Source organism: Syngnathus acus, chromosome 3 (assembly GCF_901709675.1).
Source record: "Syngnathus acus chromosome 3, fSynAcu1.2, whole genome shotgun sequence".
NCBI classification, from domain to species: Eukaryota; Metazoa; Chordata; class Actinopteri; order Syngnathiformes; family Syngnathidae; genus Syngnathus; species Syngnathus acus.
The window spans coordinates 13,832,839-13,849,357 of NC_051089.1; the positions used below are offsets into that span (position 1 = coordinate 13,832,839).

Sequence of the window (16,519 nt, forward strand, 5' to 3'; positions counted from 1 at the left end):
ACAGGGCTGACAATCCTTCGCTGCCCTATATTTCGATTATGATTCAAAGGCTCACAATTTGGTTCAATTACGGGTTAACCCTAAAAAAATGTATTACCGTGTGACTATAGTTACTACTTTTCAAACAATAGGTGGAATTCTCTTAATGGCTTCAATATCATCAACAGAAAGCATAAACATCAATTTGTATCATCGTTTGTAACATCAGACTATATTGACCCAAATGCAAAACAGTAAGAAGTGTGCTTGAGGATAGGGCTACAACAAATCAATAATACTGGTCAAATTTGACATTTAAAGGTCTTGGCAATTAATTTCATTATCGATTCATTGTGTCATTGCGTGACTCACGTGCTACGTCACATCACTCATATTACGTCACACGGCACGAGGCAAATGAGTGGATCATAACACAGAGGCCTTTCAATGGTAAGTCACGATCTCGACTGCACTTGTTACTTTTCTTTTTTTGTCCATGAGTGGATGTTTTCACTTTTGCGAACATGTCGGCAAAAAAGAGGTGAAATGTTATTTGTAAATGTAAAACTATTGATTAAACAACAAACATCCGCTACATAAATGCTATCTTACGTAAAACTCAGACATGTTGATCAAAATTAGATCCGATTTTATGGTAAATTAACCTTCAAACAAGTCACACATAGATCATCTGTAATGTCAATTTATCAGTCAATCAATGATGTCATAGATCGGATCAATCACACAATTTTGTTCACACTTGGGACATTCCCTACTGCCATCACGTATGTGTGAGCTGGAAAGCTAATCCATCCCACTTAAACACGACGTGGTGAAAACATAAGGATTTATACTTCCGAGTCAAACCATGACGCGCTGAAGTGAATCCAACTGCTTGGTAGAAATGCGGCTCAAGTAAGTGCCCTCGCAGGCAAGTTCATCCATCATGCTCATCCATTAGGTTATTTTTTTTTCCATCTTTCACTTATGGTGGGAGGATTACTACTGCATTAGTGCATTTCAAACGCAAAATGTACAGGTTTATGACTTTAGCCACAACCAACTCATACACGTGTTCATAAATGTCACATGTCAACTTTCTCACCATAGCTACAAATCATGAATTAATTAATAAATGTGTTGGGTCGCACATGTTTCTCTTATACTTCTCACTGGAATGAGGCCAGAACCTAAACTTGTGTGTTGACAGGATCCTTATGAATAATAAATCATAATAACAATGATGATTAAACAGCTTATAAATATTGCTACTCTCTATAAAAGTGACTGATGTTAAGCATTTAAGGATTGTGCACAATACTTAAGATACTTTGTTTTTCTTACGCTGGTAGATTCCTGGGTGTTAGTTATGAAGAACACATCAAGTGTAATATGTAAACATTGTCTTAATATTGATTGTGTTGTTATATCAGAAAAAAACCATTTCTACACGTGCTGATCATTTATAGAGTCATGGCACTATTTTACCATGATTAGGCTCATATCGTGGACAAAATGTCCTATTGTAAGTTAGTCTGATTCCCCAACTGAGACTGCAGTGTAAGACATTAAAGAGGCTTGTCTCTGATCAAATGAGGGCTGCAAAGTTAAAGTGACAATCAAACAGAGAATGACATGAATAAAACACGACTTTTCCCACTTTGTACGCAGAAGGCAATCAACAAAAGCTTGTAGACATCTTTTAATTCTCACAACCTCCTCTGAACTTGTCATTCATTTGTTACCGTTCGCAGGTTTGTGTCAGGGGAAACAAAACAAGCTCAAGTCCTCATCGAAACACAGATAATAACGGCAACAAAACATTGGCACCAACACTGCGATGGTGACTATTTGGGAGGGTGTGGACAAAACTATAATGATATATGCACGCCTGCCAGGGCTCCTGGCAAGCAGTCTCACAGCTGAAAGTGTACGTTCGTGTGTATGTGTCTGGGGGAGGGACGAACAGGGTTTGGCACAACAGGATGAAGGTAGGTGGGTGTGTAGGACGCCTACAGGGGCAATGCTGGGGGGAGGGCAAAATAGGGAGCAAACGCGCCAGAGCGCTGTATACATTATTAATGGGAATTTGGTGTGCGGAGAAAGAGATCTAATGTGGCCGCCAAGGTTGTAGTGCGTGTGTAATCGACAAAGACAGATCCTCTGGCCGTGTCTTTTAAATCTTTCCCATTCTAGGTTGTGCTATTCTCACAAAAACATACTGCCATTGTATCTCAACAACAAGATTATCCACACATGCACAACAGGTTATACAAAAGTTGTTAACACGAAGCAATGCTCATTAGTTGATGAGGGGATTAGTAAAAGGTGGTGCTCTGCTGTTTCAGAAAACAGTACATTTTAGATAATTACGTCAAGGAAATGTAATGTTTTCCTTATTCTAAAGATGAATAACTACAATTGTCCACAATACACACACCAAAAACACACCCTTGTAATGAGCCAATAAACACTGCATTTGAACATTTGTAGGTCATTTTGAATAGCAGCTAAGAACAAGGTGTGGAAATTGTTCTTTTATATTCTATCGCCAAGCGTGACTTTACATCTTCTCTCCCTGAGAGCATGTGCAGGATTATTCTTATTCTGTTCCACTAAAACATGGCTGCTCTGGGATTTGTTTTTAAGAAGAAATGAACTGATCAGTCCCATCGCAATTGGGTTTGCCATTAATAAAGAACTATTGAAACCTATGGGGGGGAAATGATACATTACATACTTGAAACTAATATCTGGGGAAGTAGATATAATAAGAGGAAACCTCTGGCCCAATAGCGGTGAGGGTGCTCCAAATAACCACGCCACCATGACTAATCTAATACAATTACACACAGAGGTGTTGGCGGGGTTGACAGAGAATGATGAAGCCAACATCGAACACGGTGTTGATATATGGAAAGCAGGGAGCAGCTGACCAGGGTAGCGGCGAGGAGAGGGAGCTTGTTATTGATTGCCCGACCAATGTTCTCATTGTACGGAGAGACGGAACGGCAGGGTTCGACCCTCAGGCAGAAGCTTTAAGTCTCATGCCCCGTGAGAAAACTCCAACTAGCCTCCAATGAGCTACGCATTGGTCACGCTGTATTTTTGATTGACACCCACAAGTAGTTACTACAACCAAGATCCACTTGGTCCCATCCCCCTTCCATAAACGCAACAATGCGTCTCGGGCTGATTGATATTCAAAAGCCAGCCCCAGTGCCACAGGCAGGAAAGGCAATGGGCAAGGGTGTGTGTGTGGGGTGGGGTCTGTTGTGGTTCGCTAGGGTCCTATAAAAACAGACGCTAAATCACTTAACAAGCACTAAATTAGTTGTCTGTGAATCTGCCGGGACACCGGCTAGGAAAGCTCACACTGTCTACACAGTGTGAATCGGTGCTGCCTAGTTGGTTGTAACTATAAATATATCACTAGAGGCTAAATGGAGTGCAACAAAAGGGAAGACATCCAATATTGGATTTCATCCCCCCCCCCCTCCTATACAACAATGCAAATAAGTAACGACAAGGATGCATCAGACACCATTAGAGACAAGAATGCTATAACGGAAGATTTATGGCCAACCTGACAGAACAAACCACAATTCTGTAGGACTGTTCCCCCTCTCACCAGTAGAACAACTAAAACCAATTTATCGGGAACGAGGGGATGAGCATTTGACGATTGAGACGATGCTGTGTGTGCATCTCATTTTGCCTACGGAGTCTTCCCATCAGGATTTATCACCACCTCTGATCTCATCATTTCATCTTCATATGCTAGTAAATCCCAGGTAACGCAGACGCTCTGTCTGTTACAGGGAAGAAAGTAAACCCGGTCAGATTGGACTCCTGGAATTAATCTGAGAAAATCTGCAGCGCTAAACTGATTAGTTGCGGCTTAATCTGGGAGCCAACCAAAGCGCAATTACAATAAGTACCGAATTTGGGCATAACAATCTGACCCAACAATTAAACATAGCTATTCTGAAAGCAGTTCAAGTAAAGCTTATGTCAAGAAAATCTTGTGAAGAAGTGAAAAGTCGAGTCAAACACTACTTTAAAACGTAAATTGAATTTTACCCGCAGAGGAAAGGATTGGCAGTAGACATGGCCTAAATCCCAACTACATTCCAAATCATCATAGAATGCGGACCAGCTCAAAAACGCTTATGGTCTCTTCTCAAGGACAAAACAATTTTACCCCGGAGGGCTTCTCGGGTGACAACTTAAGTAACACCGTCTGGCTGCAAGTCACGCATGCATTCCACACAGAAAAATGAGGATGTCGCTGCCAAGAAGGGTTAGCCAGAAGAAAACAAGACAGCACAATGCACTCTGTAGTTTTCTCCCCATCGCTGACTTCACTCTTTTCAAAAGCCAACTTATGAACCAATGACTGCAATGCGTGCTAACAGTGATCGCCAAAAGCACAAAAACATACGTGGGCAGTTCTTCATTTGCTGTTTCTCAAACCTATTTCAGAGGTACCTTGGAACCTTTTGAAACCAAAACAGCCCAATTCAGTCGAGTCAATTAGAAGAACAAGGAAGCTTCTGGATGCTCCTGTGCAAGTACAGTTCATATCCTGATGTTATTTTAACAAGTGCAACTAGGCTCATTCACAAGTGGAAGAAATGAATGGAGGCCTCAGCACTATTTACTCAGCAGGAAGAGACACGAGTCCCAGGCTTCCTAATGGTTTCCCGCATTTCACTCAATTGCTTCCCCACAGGAAATTATATTGTTAGAGACTGACAAAAATAAACAAAAAACAAAGTACAAGTACTGTCTGTTTTATTACATGTGAATGCATATACTGTATTTTTTTTTACTTAGGGAGGTGTATGATTTCAATAATAATAATAACAATAATAATAATAATTGTAATAAAATAAATAATAATAGAAATAATAAATTTTATTTGTAATGCGCTTTACATTCATATTTTCCTTCATATTTTGGTTGACATCACATTTGCCAGTCAACAAAGTGATCACTGCATAATTCATTTTGACCCCATTCTTCATGTAACTCAATGAAAGGAAAAGTATAATTTTGATCCAAAACTAAGTGCAATTTCAGATGTGCTTAAAACTTCCACTGTTTTTTTAAAGCCTCTTACTAAGCTATGGATGAAACAACTTCATTAATTAAACCTATGAAAACAAAGTGATAATCCCACCCAACTCTTAAATGCCATCTTCCCAAAAGTATTCATTAAAAAGGATTTAAATGGATTTTTACAGCTTCCAAAGACACACTTCCTTCAAACCATCCATGCAAGTCAAAGTTTAGAGTTACTTTTGAGAAACACAGGTAATTAATACAGCTAAGCTTCTCTAGCCCACAATGAAACACAATGTATACATGAGACTAGGAGGAACACTAGTCTATGTGCATTCCCAAAATTCACACCAAAGCTCTATTTTAAACGCACGTTTTGTTTTCTGCGCATGCCACCATTGGTTTTGAGCCAAGAGGGTCCATCATCACCTCTGCTAAGAAATTTACAAGGCAACATAGTCACAGGATGAAGATGGAGAGCTCAATTTAGAGCCAAGTGGCTGGCTACTTGTGGGGGCAACCAAATAATCTCAGCAAAAACTAGAGATACAAAAAAACATTTGACATAATCAGTTGAGTTGTGGTCAAGCTGTGCCATTTCTTGCATCCCCTACATTTACATACTTGAATCCATGACCCCACTACCACCATGGTAGTTTGCGGCCAGAACGGACGGGTGCGTGACAAAGCGCTGGCCCCGAAACACTGCCCCGCAAGGCCAGGAATGCGCTGGCACTGGCGGGGGGGTGCAAGAGGGGTCCACTGATTCAGACATCATTGGATTAGAGCTTCATTATTGAGTCCCTTGTCAGTCTGCAACAAAAAGCACCCCACCGGCCAACAATGGCTAATAAAAACTGCACCCTTTATAACTCCCAACCACTCCTGACATCTTCTTTTGAAGGCAGATGAAAGTATTTACTTGTCAACTGAATTAACTGCTGTCCAGGAATTAACAGCAGTGTCAAAACCAACCGAGACTATCATGCGTTCACACCTGCTTAATTAATGCTAAGCTTGTTTTTATTTAGATGAGCACTTCACGACTGTATTGCACAGCATATGGCATAAACAGATTGCAGTGCATACTATATTTCAGTCTGTTATGATGTCCGAATATAGTGCAGGTGCTCATTTTAGAGTACTCTGGGTGCTTAAGGTGTAAACATAGAGAAAGGAAATTTAACAATGTTAAGTTAAAGTCAAGTATAAGTTGCAGTCGTCAAAAGATGCATAATAAAGAAGAAAATAACTTTTAAAAGTCGCTCCTAAATACAAGTTGTTTGGGGGAAATAAACTTCTGTATGAACTGGCACCACAACAGTTGGACTAATAAAGCAGAGAACTTTCAGAACAAAACTAAACCTTGAAAGTGATTTTAAACATGTAAATTCTTTCACTTTGCATCAATGTGAGTAATAAACAGTATAAAAAGGTTGACCGGCCATTACGAGTTTTCTTTGTGGTTTATGTAGGTATCCAGTTTTGTGCTTTCACTCAAATCTAGTCTGATTTGTATTGAACCTATCAAAATATTTGTTCAAAGAGGTCAACGACGCAGCAAATCAGCACCCATCACAATCTGATTACGAAAGTATTCTTACACACTTAATTCTGCACGGCACCATATGGTCCTGATTCTAAAAGTGAGTTAGTACAAATATAGTCCTTGAGTTGGCAGTAATCCTTGAATTCAAGAGCGGGATAAAAAGCATACTAAATTGAAGGTGCCCTCTGCCCAGTTCATCTCTGGGAAATAATATACATCTATTATATCTATATATGTAACCAATGTCAACCATGGAGGTCGCAAAATAAAAGAGTAGTTCCGGTCACAAGAGACAAGTTAAACTGCTGTCATCAATGTTCATCTCCCGGTGTTCTAGATGAGGCACTTCATTAAATATCAGTTGGTAGCAGGTGGCTCGACCCGACTCCATTACTGGGCCACCACAGCAGAACCTCTGCCATTGGCCCCTCCGCCCTACCCCCACTCTAAACACCTCCCTCGAGTCTCATATGACATCTGTGTCTCAGGGTCCTGTGATGGAATGCTGCTCGCCTGCTATTCCTCCGCAGGTGCTCCCTGCTAGCTGCCATCCATTTTGCAGCCATGCTGGTGCTGTTCATGAGTGACCTGCCACGGGCTGGGAGCAAGCAGGGGTGACAAAAGCAGGCGCGATCAAGCCGTGAATCCCAGTGGTTCACTGCCTATCACAAAAACATCAGGCCAAGTAAAAATCCTCACCTGCAGCAGGTTCTGGCTCTGTTTTCGTCTGCTTATCATTTCACCAAGATCACCCTGCTCTTCCTCCTTCATATCAGTCACAGGAAGGTCATATCTGCATTGCAAGGACTCAAGTGACTGTTTCATCAAAGAGGTTGCCTCTCCTAAACTCTGTCTAACAAAGACTGAAACCCAGATGCATCGTATGAGTATTCGTAGTGGTAAGAGAGTGCTAGCGCCACATGGAACAACAGAAATTGTCCTGAGCAAGTACTGAGCCATTTGAATTCTGTATAATTCTCACAGCACTGTAAAGTCTTTATTCAGACTATTAAAACTGTCACATAGATGATATTCTTACCCAAAGGTCAAGGTTTCTAATCCACATTAGGAAATGAGCCCCCGAGTGAAGGGAAGGCATGTAATCTTATCTGGCCGTTATCAGCATTGTGCAAGAAAAAAAACACATGCAACCACCAAAGCCAGAAGTGGTTTAGTCTGACTGCAAAAAAGGCACAAGCAAAATGACAAATCCACAAGCAGCTCCTTCATAATTCTGTAATCCGTACAGAAAGCCCACATACTATGTCCCTTGTGGCTTGATATTTCCCTTACAAGTGAAAAGTACTTGTACTGGATTTCACATTTCAAGGGGCAATTATAATTTTCTGGCCTGTCTCAACTTTTACTTCACATAAACATTTGAGCACAAAAGAAATGCCATCACGTTTCACTGTGCTGCTGTTCAACTGGGAAGAAAGACACAAAAGCAGACTCAAAAGAGAGGACCGATTGCATGACACCATGGCAGTGAAAGAAAGACGCTAATTTCACATTTTGAGCTAGCTCTCGACCTCTGTCAGCTTTAGATGAGCTCAGAGTTGAGATGAGACTGGCTCAGTGCAGTCAGTGGAGCCAGAGCCAAGGGGTGATCCCAACAAGCACAAAGAAACCTCTATATAACACTCCACTGCTCAAACAGCCGTTTCAGCTCCAATCTAGCCGCAGAAACAGGGGTTAATACTACTACAGCAGGAGGGGGAGTATAAATTAATACAGGAAATTTAGGAAACAAGTTGATGAAGGCATCAGGAATTGCTGATGCCTCTGAATCGGGTATGTCCAGCTCTGGTCTTCAAGGGTCACCGTCCTGCCTGTTTTCCATGTTTCCCTTTGGCAACACAGCCAGTTCAAATGATCGGATCGTCAGCAAGCTCTAAGATCTTGATTAAATAAGCTATGGAGGAAATACCCCAACCTCAAAGAGAATGAATTAAATGAGGAATCATGATTGGAGTTCAGGAAACTTGTATTAAAAGGGGTAGTCACAATGTGGAAATGTGGTCACACTATCTTAGGCATGATTCAGTAAAGGGGAAACCAGGCTATAATTTATGTGAGGCCCATAAAAAAAAATAAAAAAATCTATGCTCTGATCTAGAAATCAAAATTCTTAACAGACCAACCAAAACCACATGACCAGCAAATTACTCCCGTGTCGTAATCTGTCATTTGGCCTGATTCTAAATAAAGTCGTTTATAGGCAAATTCAAAAACACATAGGTTTGTGAAGACCGTTCAACCCGCTTTTTCCAAATAAAATGAGCACAAAAACTTTTGAATCTAATCTTTGCTACATGTTAACTGACACACACTGTTGCAAAAATAATCATTTCAAGTCATGGAGGGAACATCTGTTCATGCCCAGATGTGGAACATCGGTTTGTATAAAAAGTCCCAAACAGCCATCCATGTCTAGAGTTGCCAAGAGCCACAGGCCGGGCACAAGACGATGGCAGCCGGCTAGATTAAGCGGCGCCCACAATCGACTCTCTGTGACTAGGAGCCTCCACACCCTTCCAGCGCATGAAGAGCTCCTTTGACCGACCGAGCCTGAGACTCACCCTGTGTAACATAGTTGATGCTGTACTGAATGTGTTGAGCTTTTGATGGGTAGGAAATCAATTAGTTCATAAAATCACTATCTGGAATGTTGTCTGATTCTGCCACTGCATTTATAAGCGCAAGTTAATCAACAGCTGCACTTCATCACAAAACCACCCCGTTGAGAAGACCTTCGAGGGAATTCATCACATCCTGGACGTCCTCCAAAACGACAGCAGAGAATAAATTTATATCTGAGAGCTGCAGGATGCTGGCACTCCAGCAGGTACGCTGCAATCAAATGAGGGTTATTAATCAGTTAAGATGCCATAATTTGTGACCTCGGCGGCTGCCAAGACGAAGTCTCGCCACCTCACTATTGCATTAACCTTAACTGCATTTTTAGCTCCCAATGAAATGATGATCAGGGCAAGTGTTGCCAAACTACTGAGACATAAATGGTGCATGTGATCTATTTTAGATTGAACTGCTAGCATCATTGCTTACTGGAAGCACGTTGTGCTATAGTAGCACTAGCTCAACTTCTTCAAGAATGCAATCGAGTATAATACCGATGCCGACACACTATGTGAAGACAAAGTTGAACAAACACGAAGGAATGTCCAAATCAAACGGACTCCTTTCCAACACAAGCAACCCACTGGATACTGACTTACTACAGGCTTCAGGACAAAAGCATCACGTGGTGTTTATCACAGCAGCACAGAAGCTGAAGTACACGGCAATGAAAAGACAGTAAAAAAATCAAAGCCCGATTTCAAACTCCTCTTTGTGTATGCTTTGCTTGTTGGGCTACCACACCTGTCAGCCAGCTCCAAGGAAGCCTCTTTTCCCAGAAGTCATTAAGCCTCAACATTACTCAATCACAGCAGAACAAGAAAGCCTGGTAAAAGCACAACAGGAGCCATGAGAATACAATTAAAAAGTAATGCAATTTAGAAAAAGGCAAAAGAGGGGGAAAAAAAAGTGAGACTTCCAAATAAATATATATCACATGTGCAAGAATGTAAAAAATGTTGCACTCCTCGGGTTACAATAAAGTCTGGGAGAAGTCATACTGGGAACCTCCAACAGCTTTATGGCATCTTGGCAGTGTTTGGCTTTTTTCAAGCTCCCTTGTTAAGTTTGTCTGGACTTAGAACAGCAAACAAAGAAGTCATCACCAATAGCAGCTCACCACAGCTCTATATATATATATAGCCAAAGAATTACAATATCATTGGCAGGAAAAACAACCTATGTCCTGTGTCCCATGTGTACTCCCCTTTAGTAGCCACTTTTAAGATTTCGACAGAACTACTGGACCAAGACCTGCTACAAACAAGGCTCATTTGTCCAGCTGAGTCACAGCTTCTTCTGCAAGTTTTGAGAAGTCCATTACTTCCAATGTGCAAATAAGGTCTTGGCTGAAGTTGAACATGTACAAAAGTTTTTAACAAGATTAATTTACAAGCAAATGAGTCAACACAAGTGCATTGTTGGATGAACTAAAAGTCTATTTACTGTGCCACAATAGGCAACTGAAAGTTTAATTTGTGAAATCCCATCTAGACTTAGACTTAGACAGAACTTTATTGTCATTTTGTCAACACTAGGTGTACACAAAACGAAATTTCGTTGCATACGGCTTTCAACAATGTAGTGGCATTTCGGCTGGTTAAGAAGTGACATTCTATATAAAAATATGAAATAAGATAATTATAAAGTACAAAGTGCAGCAGTGATAAAGTATGTAAACAGTGCAGGAGACAAAAGCAGTATTTACAAGTGTGCAGAGGAATGCTACGTTTGAATGTTCAACAGTCTGACGACAGCAGGGAAAAAACTATTGCAGAACCTGGTGGACCTGCAGCGGATGCTGCGAAACCTCTTCCCAGAGGGCAGCAGGGAGAACAGTCCATGGTGGGGGTGTGATGGGTCACTGATAATATTACGGGCTCGGGACACGCAGCGCTGGGATGACAAGTCCTGAATGGAGGGAAGAGGAGCCCCGATGATCCTCTCTGCTGTCCTCACCACTCTCCTCAGGTTCTTCCAATCGGAGGCGCTGCAACCTCCACACCACACCGAGAGACAGCTTGTCAGAATGCTCTCTATGGTGCTTCGGTAGAACGTCCTCATGATGGGTGGGGGCAGGTGGGCTGTCCTCATCCTCCGCAGGAAGTACAAGCGCTTCTGTGCCCTCTTGACCAGTGCTGTGGTGTTCACAGTCCAGGTGAGGTCGTCTGTGATGTGGACTCCCAGGAATTTAGTGCTGCTGACCACCTCCACAGCTGAGCTGTTGATGATCAGTGGAGCGTGGTGAGGCTGGTTCTTCCTGAAGTCGACGATGATCTCCTTCGTCTTCTCCACATTCAGGATCAGGCTATTTTCTCTGCACCAGCCCACCAACTGCTCCACCTCCTCTCTGTAGTCCAGGTCGTTGTTGTCCCTGATGAGGCCCACCACCGTTGTGTCGTCTGCAAACTTCACGATGTGATTGGTGGTGAACCTGGGGGCGCAGTCGTGTGTCATCAGGGTGAACAGCAGGGGGCTCAGGACGCAGCCCTGAGGGGAGCCTGTGCTGAGGGTGATGACATCTGAGGTGTTCTGTCCGACCCGGACTGACTGAGGTCTGTTGGTGAGGAAGTCTAGCAGCCAGTTCCGAAGGGGGGTGCTGAAGCCCAGGTGTTCCAGTTTTTCCACCAGATGTTGTGGAATGATGGTGTTAAACGCTGAGCTGAAGTCCAGGAACAGCAACCGCACGTGGGTGTTCCTCTCCTCCAGGTGAGCCAGGCTCAGGTGAAGAACGGAGGAGATGGCATCCTCAGTGGAGCGGTTCTGCCGGTAGGCAAACTGGAACGGATCGAATGTTGGGGGGAGTCTGGAGACGATGTGATCTTTGAGCAGCCTTTCGAAGCACTTCATCATGATGGGAGTCAGTGCCACAGGTCTGTAGTCATCCCATGAGGTGATTTGAGGTTTCTTCGGCACCGGAATGATGGAGGCAGCCTTGAAGCACACTAACCCCCCAACAGAAGCACCAGCTGACGTGACGCCATCTATTCAGGAGATATTGATCTGCATTTCCCAACCATTACACACCATAGACTGTGACAGTCAGTGCAAATTATTTCAATAATTGCTGTTAATTTGACCACCCCACAAAGCCTTTCAAGCACAGACTTCATAGCTATAATAGTGGCAGTAGCGTCTATGTTTCACCATGATAGCGGGGACATTCTTACTCCACCTCGAACGTCAATAGCACTGAGCAGCATCATATTCACTTTCTCTACTATGAAAGAGCCCCAAAACAAATGTCCAATGGGAAGGGGGATTCATTAGCAGGGCAAATAAATCAAACACTTGGCAAAGTACACAGTTATCCAAATGTCAAGATAGAGATCATTAGGACTTTCTGCAAACCCTAAGACTATAAATAAATAATCACTAAACAGTATACAGTGTTCCCTTGCTATCTCATGGTTCACCTTTCACAGCATCGCTGTTTCACGGAATTTATTCGGGGGGGGGGGGGGTTAGGGTTAGGGTTATCAGTCATCAGTGCCAATGAAAACAACAGTTGTTTGAGAAGTCTGCAGGCCATGTTACATCGAAGGTGGTCTGTGTTATAATAACACCTTGTGCAGTGCTGTGTAAAGGCAGAAAGGGTGGCCAAATGTTTACGCATTTCAGCAAGTTATTTGCATTGTCCGCTGGGAGACGATCAGCACACAAGTCAGTCCCAGTTGGATTACAGAGATAAGATAGGGCCTAAGTGGATTTTACACTGCCAGCAGCAATTTGTTTACAAAAGCCAAACTTTTCGTGGAATGTTACATCTTGCAGGGAAGGGCAAAGGGAGAAGGCGAAAGAATAGTAGCCACATTTCAACGGACTAGGCAGAGCAATCCATTGAACCTGTACCTGACCCAAGGGGACAAACTTGACTACAACATGGCCAACTTGAAGGTAACATCTGGTGACTATGGTTAAAAACTTCCAAGGATACGCGTTGTGAATAAACTGATATTTTGAAGGGGAGGTGGGGTACCCCATAATTAGTAATTTGATACTCCTTCGCTGCGTGTGGGTCCCAGTCCAATTCTCTGGAATCAATCAAACCTCCCAAAGGAACTCCCGGTCCCCCTAATCTCTTGGTTTTATTACTTTCCAGACAGTCAGCCTGTTTCACCCTACCCCCATCTACCTCTTTTGTATGTGTCTCCTACCAAACCAAGGAGGGGCTTTTTTCCACACACACCCTCTCTCTCCCTTTTTTCTCTCCCTTTTTTCTCTCCCTTTCCACCACTGCAGAGCTCCTCATGGAGGAGAGGGTCTTTCATCATGCTTCATACGCAAGCAGAGACCCGTCAATCCCTTTTGCAACACACAACCTTGGTCAAGCCCTGTAGTTATTTTCCCCCAAATAAATGCTGACTAAACAGTCAAGATGAGGTCTGTGATAGACTCCAAACGCGCATTTTCTATCATTACGCTTAAAATGGCAACAGATTGCCAACAGTGACTTGAGCTCAGGCTGCAATCAATAGCTGCTCTCTGATGTCTAACAATGAAAAGAGGGGGGTAGTGACATTTCCCACAACAGAACACCACCAGTTGGACTGATGGTGAAAAGCTAATGAATTGCGAATGTGTTTATCCATCAGCTAAACGTGTATTGACACCCAGGTAATGAGATGTCTACTGGACTGATGGTGGCGCTTCCCTCTCTTAAAAGCCCCCCATTTGCATAGAGGCCAACACATTCATGTGCACTAAACACGTGTTTATCTTGCATTCACATTCAAAACATCAATTTTGGAGGAGGATTTGGAAGACATTGCATTCAAATGTAGAATGGAACAAGTCTACTTTTAAACTTGTCAAGATGGTGAAAGGCTCCATGACATGAACGCAATACAATCAGCTGCGATAGGAGCTTTTGGAAAACAAATGGAGAGTTGTCCGTTCCTCTCGGCATGTCACGATGAAACTTTTCACAGTCCGGGATGGCAAAACGCAATAAGATACGAAGAGACGTGTACCTTTGTCAACATGCTTGGCCGCCGTGCTCCCCGTGCACAGAAAGGTAAGACAGAAGTGGAGAGAGAGGAGCAACAGAGCTCCCCGCTCGGCCATCACTTTTCACAAATAAATGTTGGTAGACTTTCAAAAATCCCGGTTTTGAATGAAATCCTTTTCCCAAAACAAAAGAAAAAAGAAAAAAAAAGTTCAAATCGGCAAACCGCAAAGACGCATGCGGAGCCAGGTACTTAGAAAAGAGTCCGGGAAAAACATGAAGCTGGGAAACAGAGCGCCGCAGGTTATGCACACTCTTTTCGCAACTTGGTTGAGGCAGAGGTCGGAAGAAAAAACACTCATCAATCCATGACTAGGGAGGCGCAGAGCAATGAAGAGCAAAGCCGGCGAGGGCCGTCCAACGCGCTGACGTCTCCACTCCAGTGTCCACCGCGTGCACAAAACGAAAAAGAGCTAGTAAATGGGGAAATGATATCCAAGCAGAAAGGCAAATATTGGCCGGAGCCAGCTCGCCGCTTACGGTGGGGACGAGAGCGTGAGGGAGCAGCGTGGTGGAGCCTGGAAGGGGAGGGGAGCGGAGCGGAGGGGGGCTGGAACTCCATTGGCTCCCCGGAAAACGGGGCGTGGAGTCTCGTGGACGTTTGGATCCTGGCGGCTTGTTCAGGAAACCACGAAAATGTGGTGAGGAGTTTTTCTTTGGAATTCAATTCAGGGAACCCTCGGTTAAAACCGTTTTTTCTGTTTAAGTTCGTTTTGGCTATTGAAACTTAGTTGGGGGTTGTTGTTGATCTGGTTTGCTCGTTTTAATATATTTCTTAATCCTTTGTTTCAGTGTTTTCTGTAATAGTTAGGCATATTTGTTTTTTTTAAGAGTGAATTTGATGGCTGTGAGATTAAAGTTCACAAGTAACAAAAAAATAAGCTTAATATATTAGATATATTTTTAAAATTGTACTAGCAACTCAAAAAATGAACAAAAATCAACAAATTGTTATATAATCTTTCACAAAACCTTAAGTGCAATAAGTCTCAACTCAAACATGTAATAAGCCTGATCACTTTGGACGTGCAATATATTTATACTTCAACCACCACAACTGTGCAGTTGCGCGGTGCAGTTGCGTGGTGCAGTTGCGCGGTCGGCGACGCGCTACGGTTGCGCCTTCGGCGGTGCGCTGCAGTTGCGCGATTGGACAAAAATGTGCAAATGAAAAAATGCTTAAAAAGGCGTTTTTGGGGGGGGGCTTGGAACGGATTATTATTTCCCCATTATTTGTAATGGGAAAATATGATTCGGAATTCGAACGATTCACTTCTCGAACAGCCTTCTGGAACGGATTGCGTTCGAAAACCGAGGCTCCACTGTATATACATATATAGTTTAACATCTATCATGTTTTTTTATATACTTTATAGTTTTATTTTGCACTGTTGGGCAGCTCTTATCCCATTATACTATGTATAATGACAATAAAAGGCATTCTGATTCTGCAGTAAGTCCAAGGTTAGATGTAGATCACGTGCCTGATCAAAATCACAGTAGCCTGGAGACACATGTATATCACTTTAATATACAGTGGCATGTTTAGCTTACAAAACCTCGAATGTTGTAAAAAAAAACAAATTGAAGCCATTGCATGCTGAATTAATTAGGTAGCGCAAATAAAAAGAGTGAATACTGAGTCCAGCTTTCCTTTTACTTGCTGCCTCGCTTGGATTTAGCCAAATTTTTGGAAGATGAATGCAGAGAAGTCGTCAACTTCTCAAGTGCATGATCAGATTTGTTGACGTCATTTCACATTAATCATTTGCTCGAGGTTGAACCAATGAGTTGACTATATGCCTTTATTCGGCGTTTAATGTTTGACATTGACTATCTGTTCATGTGTTCTTGGCATTTCTGCTTCTAATCGGTCCGTTTACAGAGAACTATGTATGACTTCTCCGTCTACAGCCGTCGCTGGACTAGTGCAGGAGCAATTTCCAGCCAACAAAGCAACACAGTTTTTATGCGTCTGTACAGTGCCAAGGTTACAAAAATAAATTAATCGTGGGAGAGCATAGTGGTTAGCCTTGCTAGCTTTGACTATTGTTTCTTGTCTTAAAAGATTCATACCAGCGGTAGCAAGACCAAAGGACGAGCACTAAGAAATGAGGGCTGCAGCACAAAATGAAGAAGCCTCTTTGTCCAATAATATCAAGACCTCTATTCATTATGGCGGTTGTACAATACATCACGCAGCAACTTTGCAACACGTATCATTTTACAGTATGACTATATGGGTTCACTGGAAGATTTTTAGAAAAAAATGTTTG

The 16,519-nt window shown here is 42.6% G+C and overlaps 1 protein-coding gene across 13 annotated transcripts in view; it reads right to left on the minus strand.

Annotated features, from left to right (window-relative positions):
* Nucleotides 1-14,779, minus strand: part of neo1a (neogenin 1a) — a 119,779-nt gene extending 105,000 nt beyond the window's left edge. For 12 of the 13 annotated variants that reach the window (XM_037248499.1, XM_037248504.1, XM_037248498.1 and 9 more), the window contains exon 1: nucleotides 14,209-14,779. In XM_037248499.1, coding sequence (XP_037104394.1) covers nucleotides 14,209-14,302 — 94 coding nt within the window. In that variant the 5' untranslated portion in view covers nucleotides 14,303-14,779. The remainder of the gene's footprint in view (nucleotides 1-14,208) is intronic. The other variant, XM_037248505.1, reaches the window with a different exon arrangement.
* Between the last annotated feature and the right edge of the window lie 1,740 nt (nucleotides 14,780-16,519).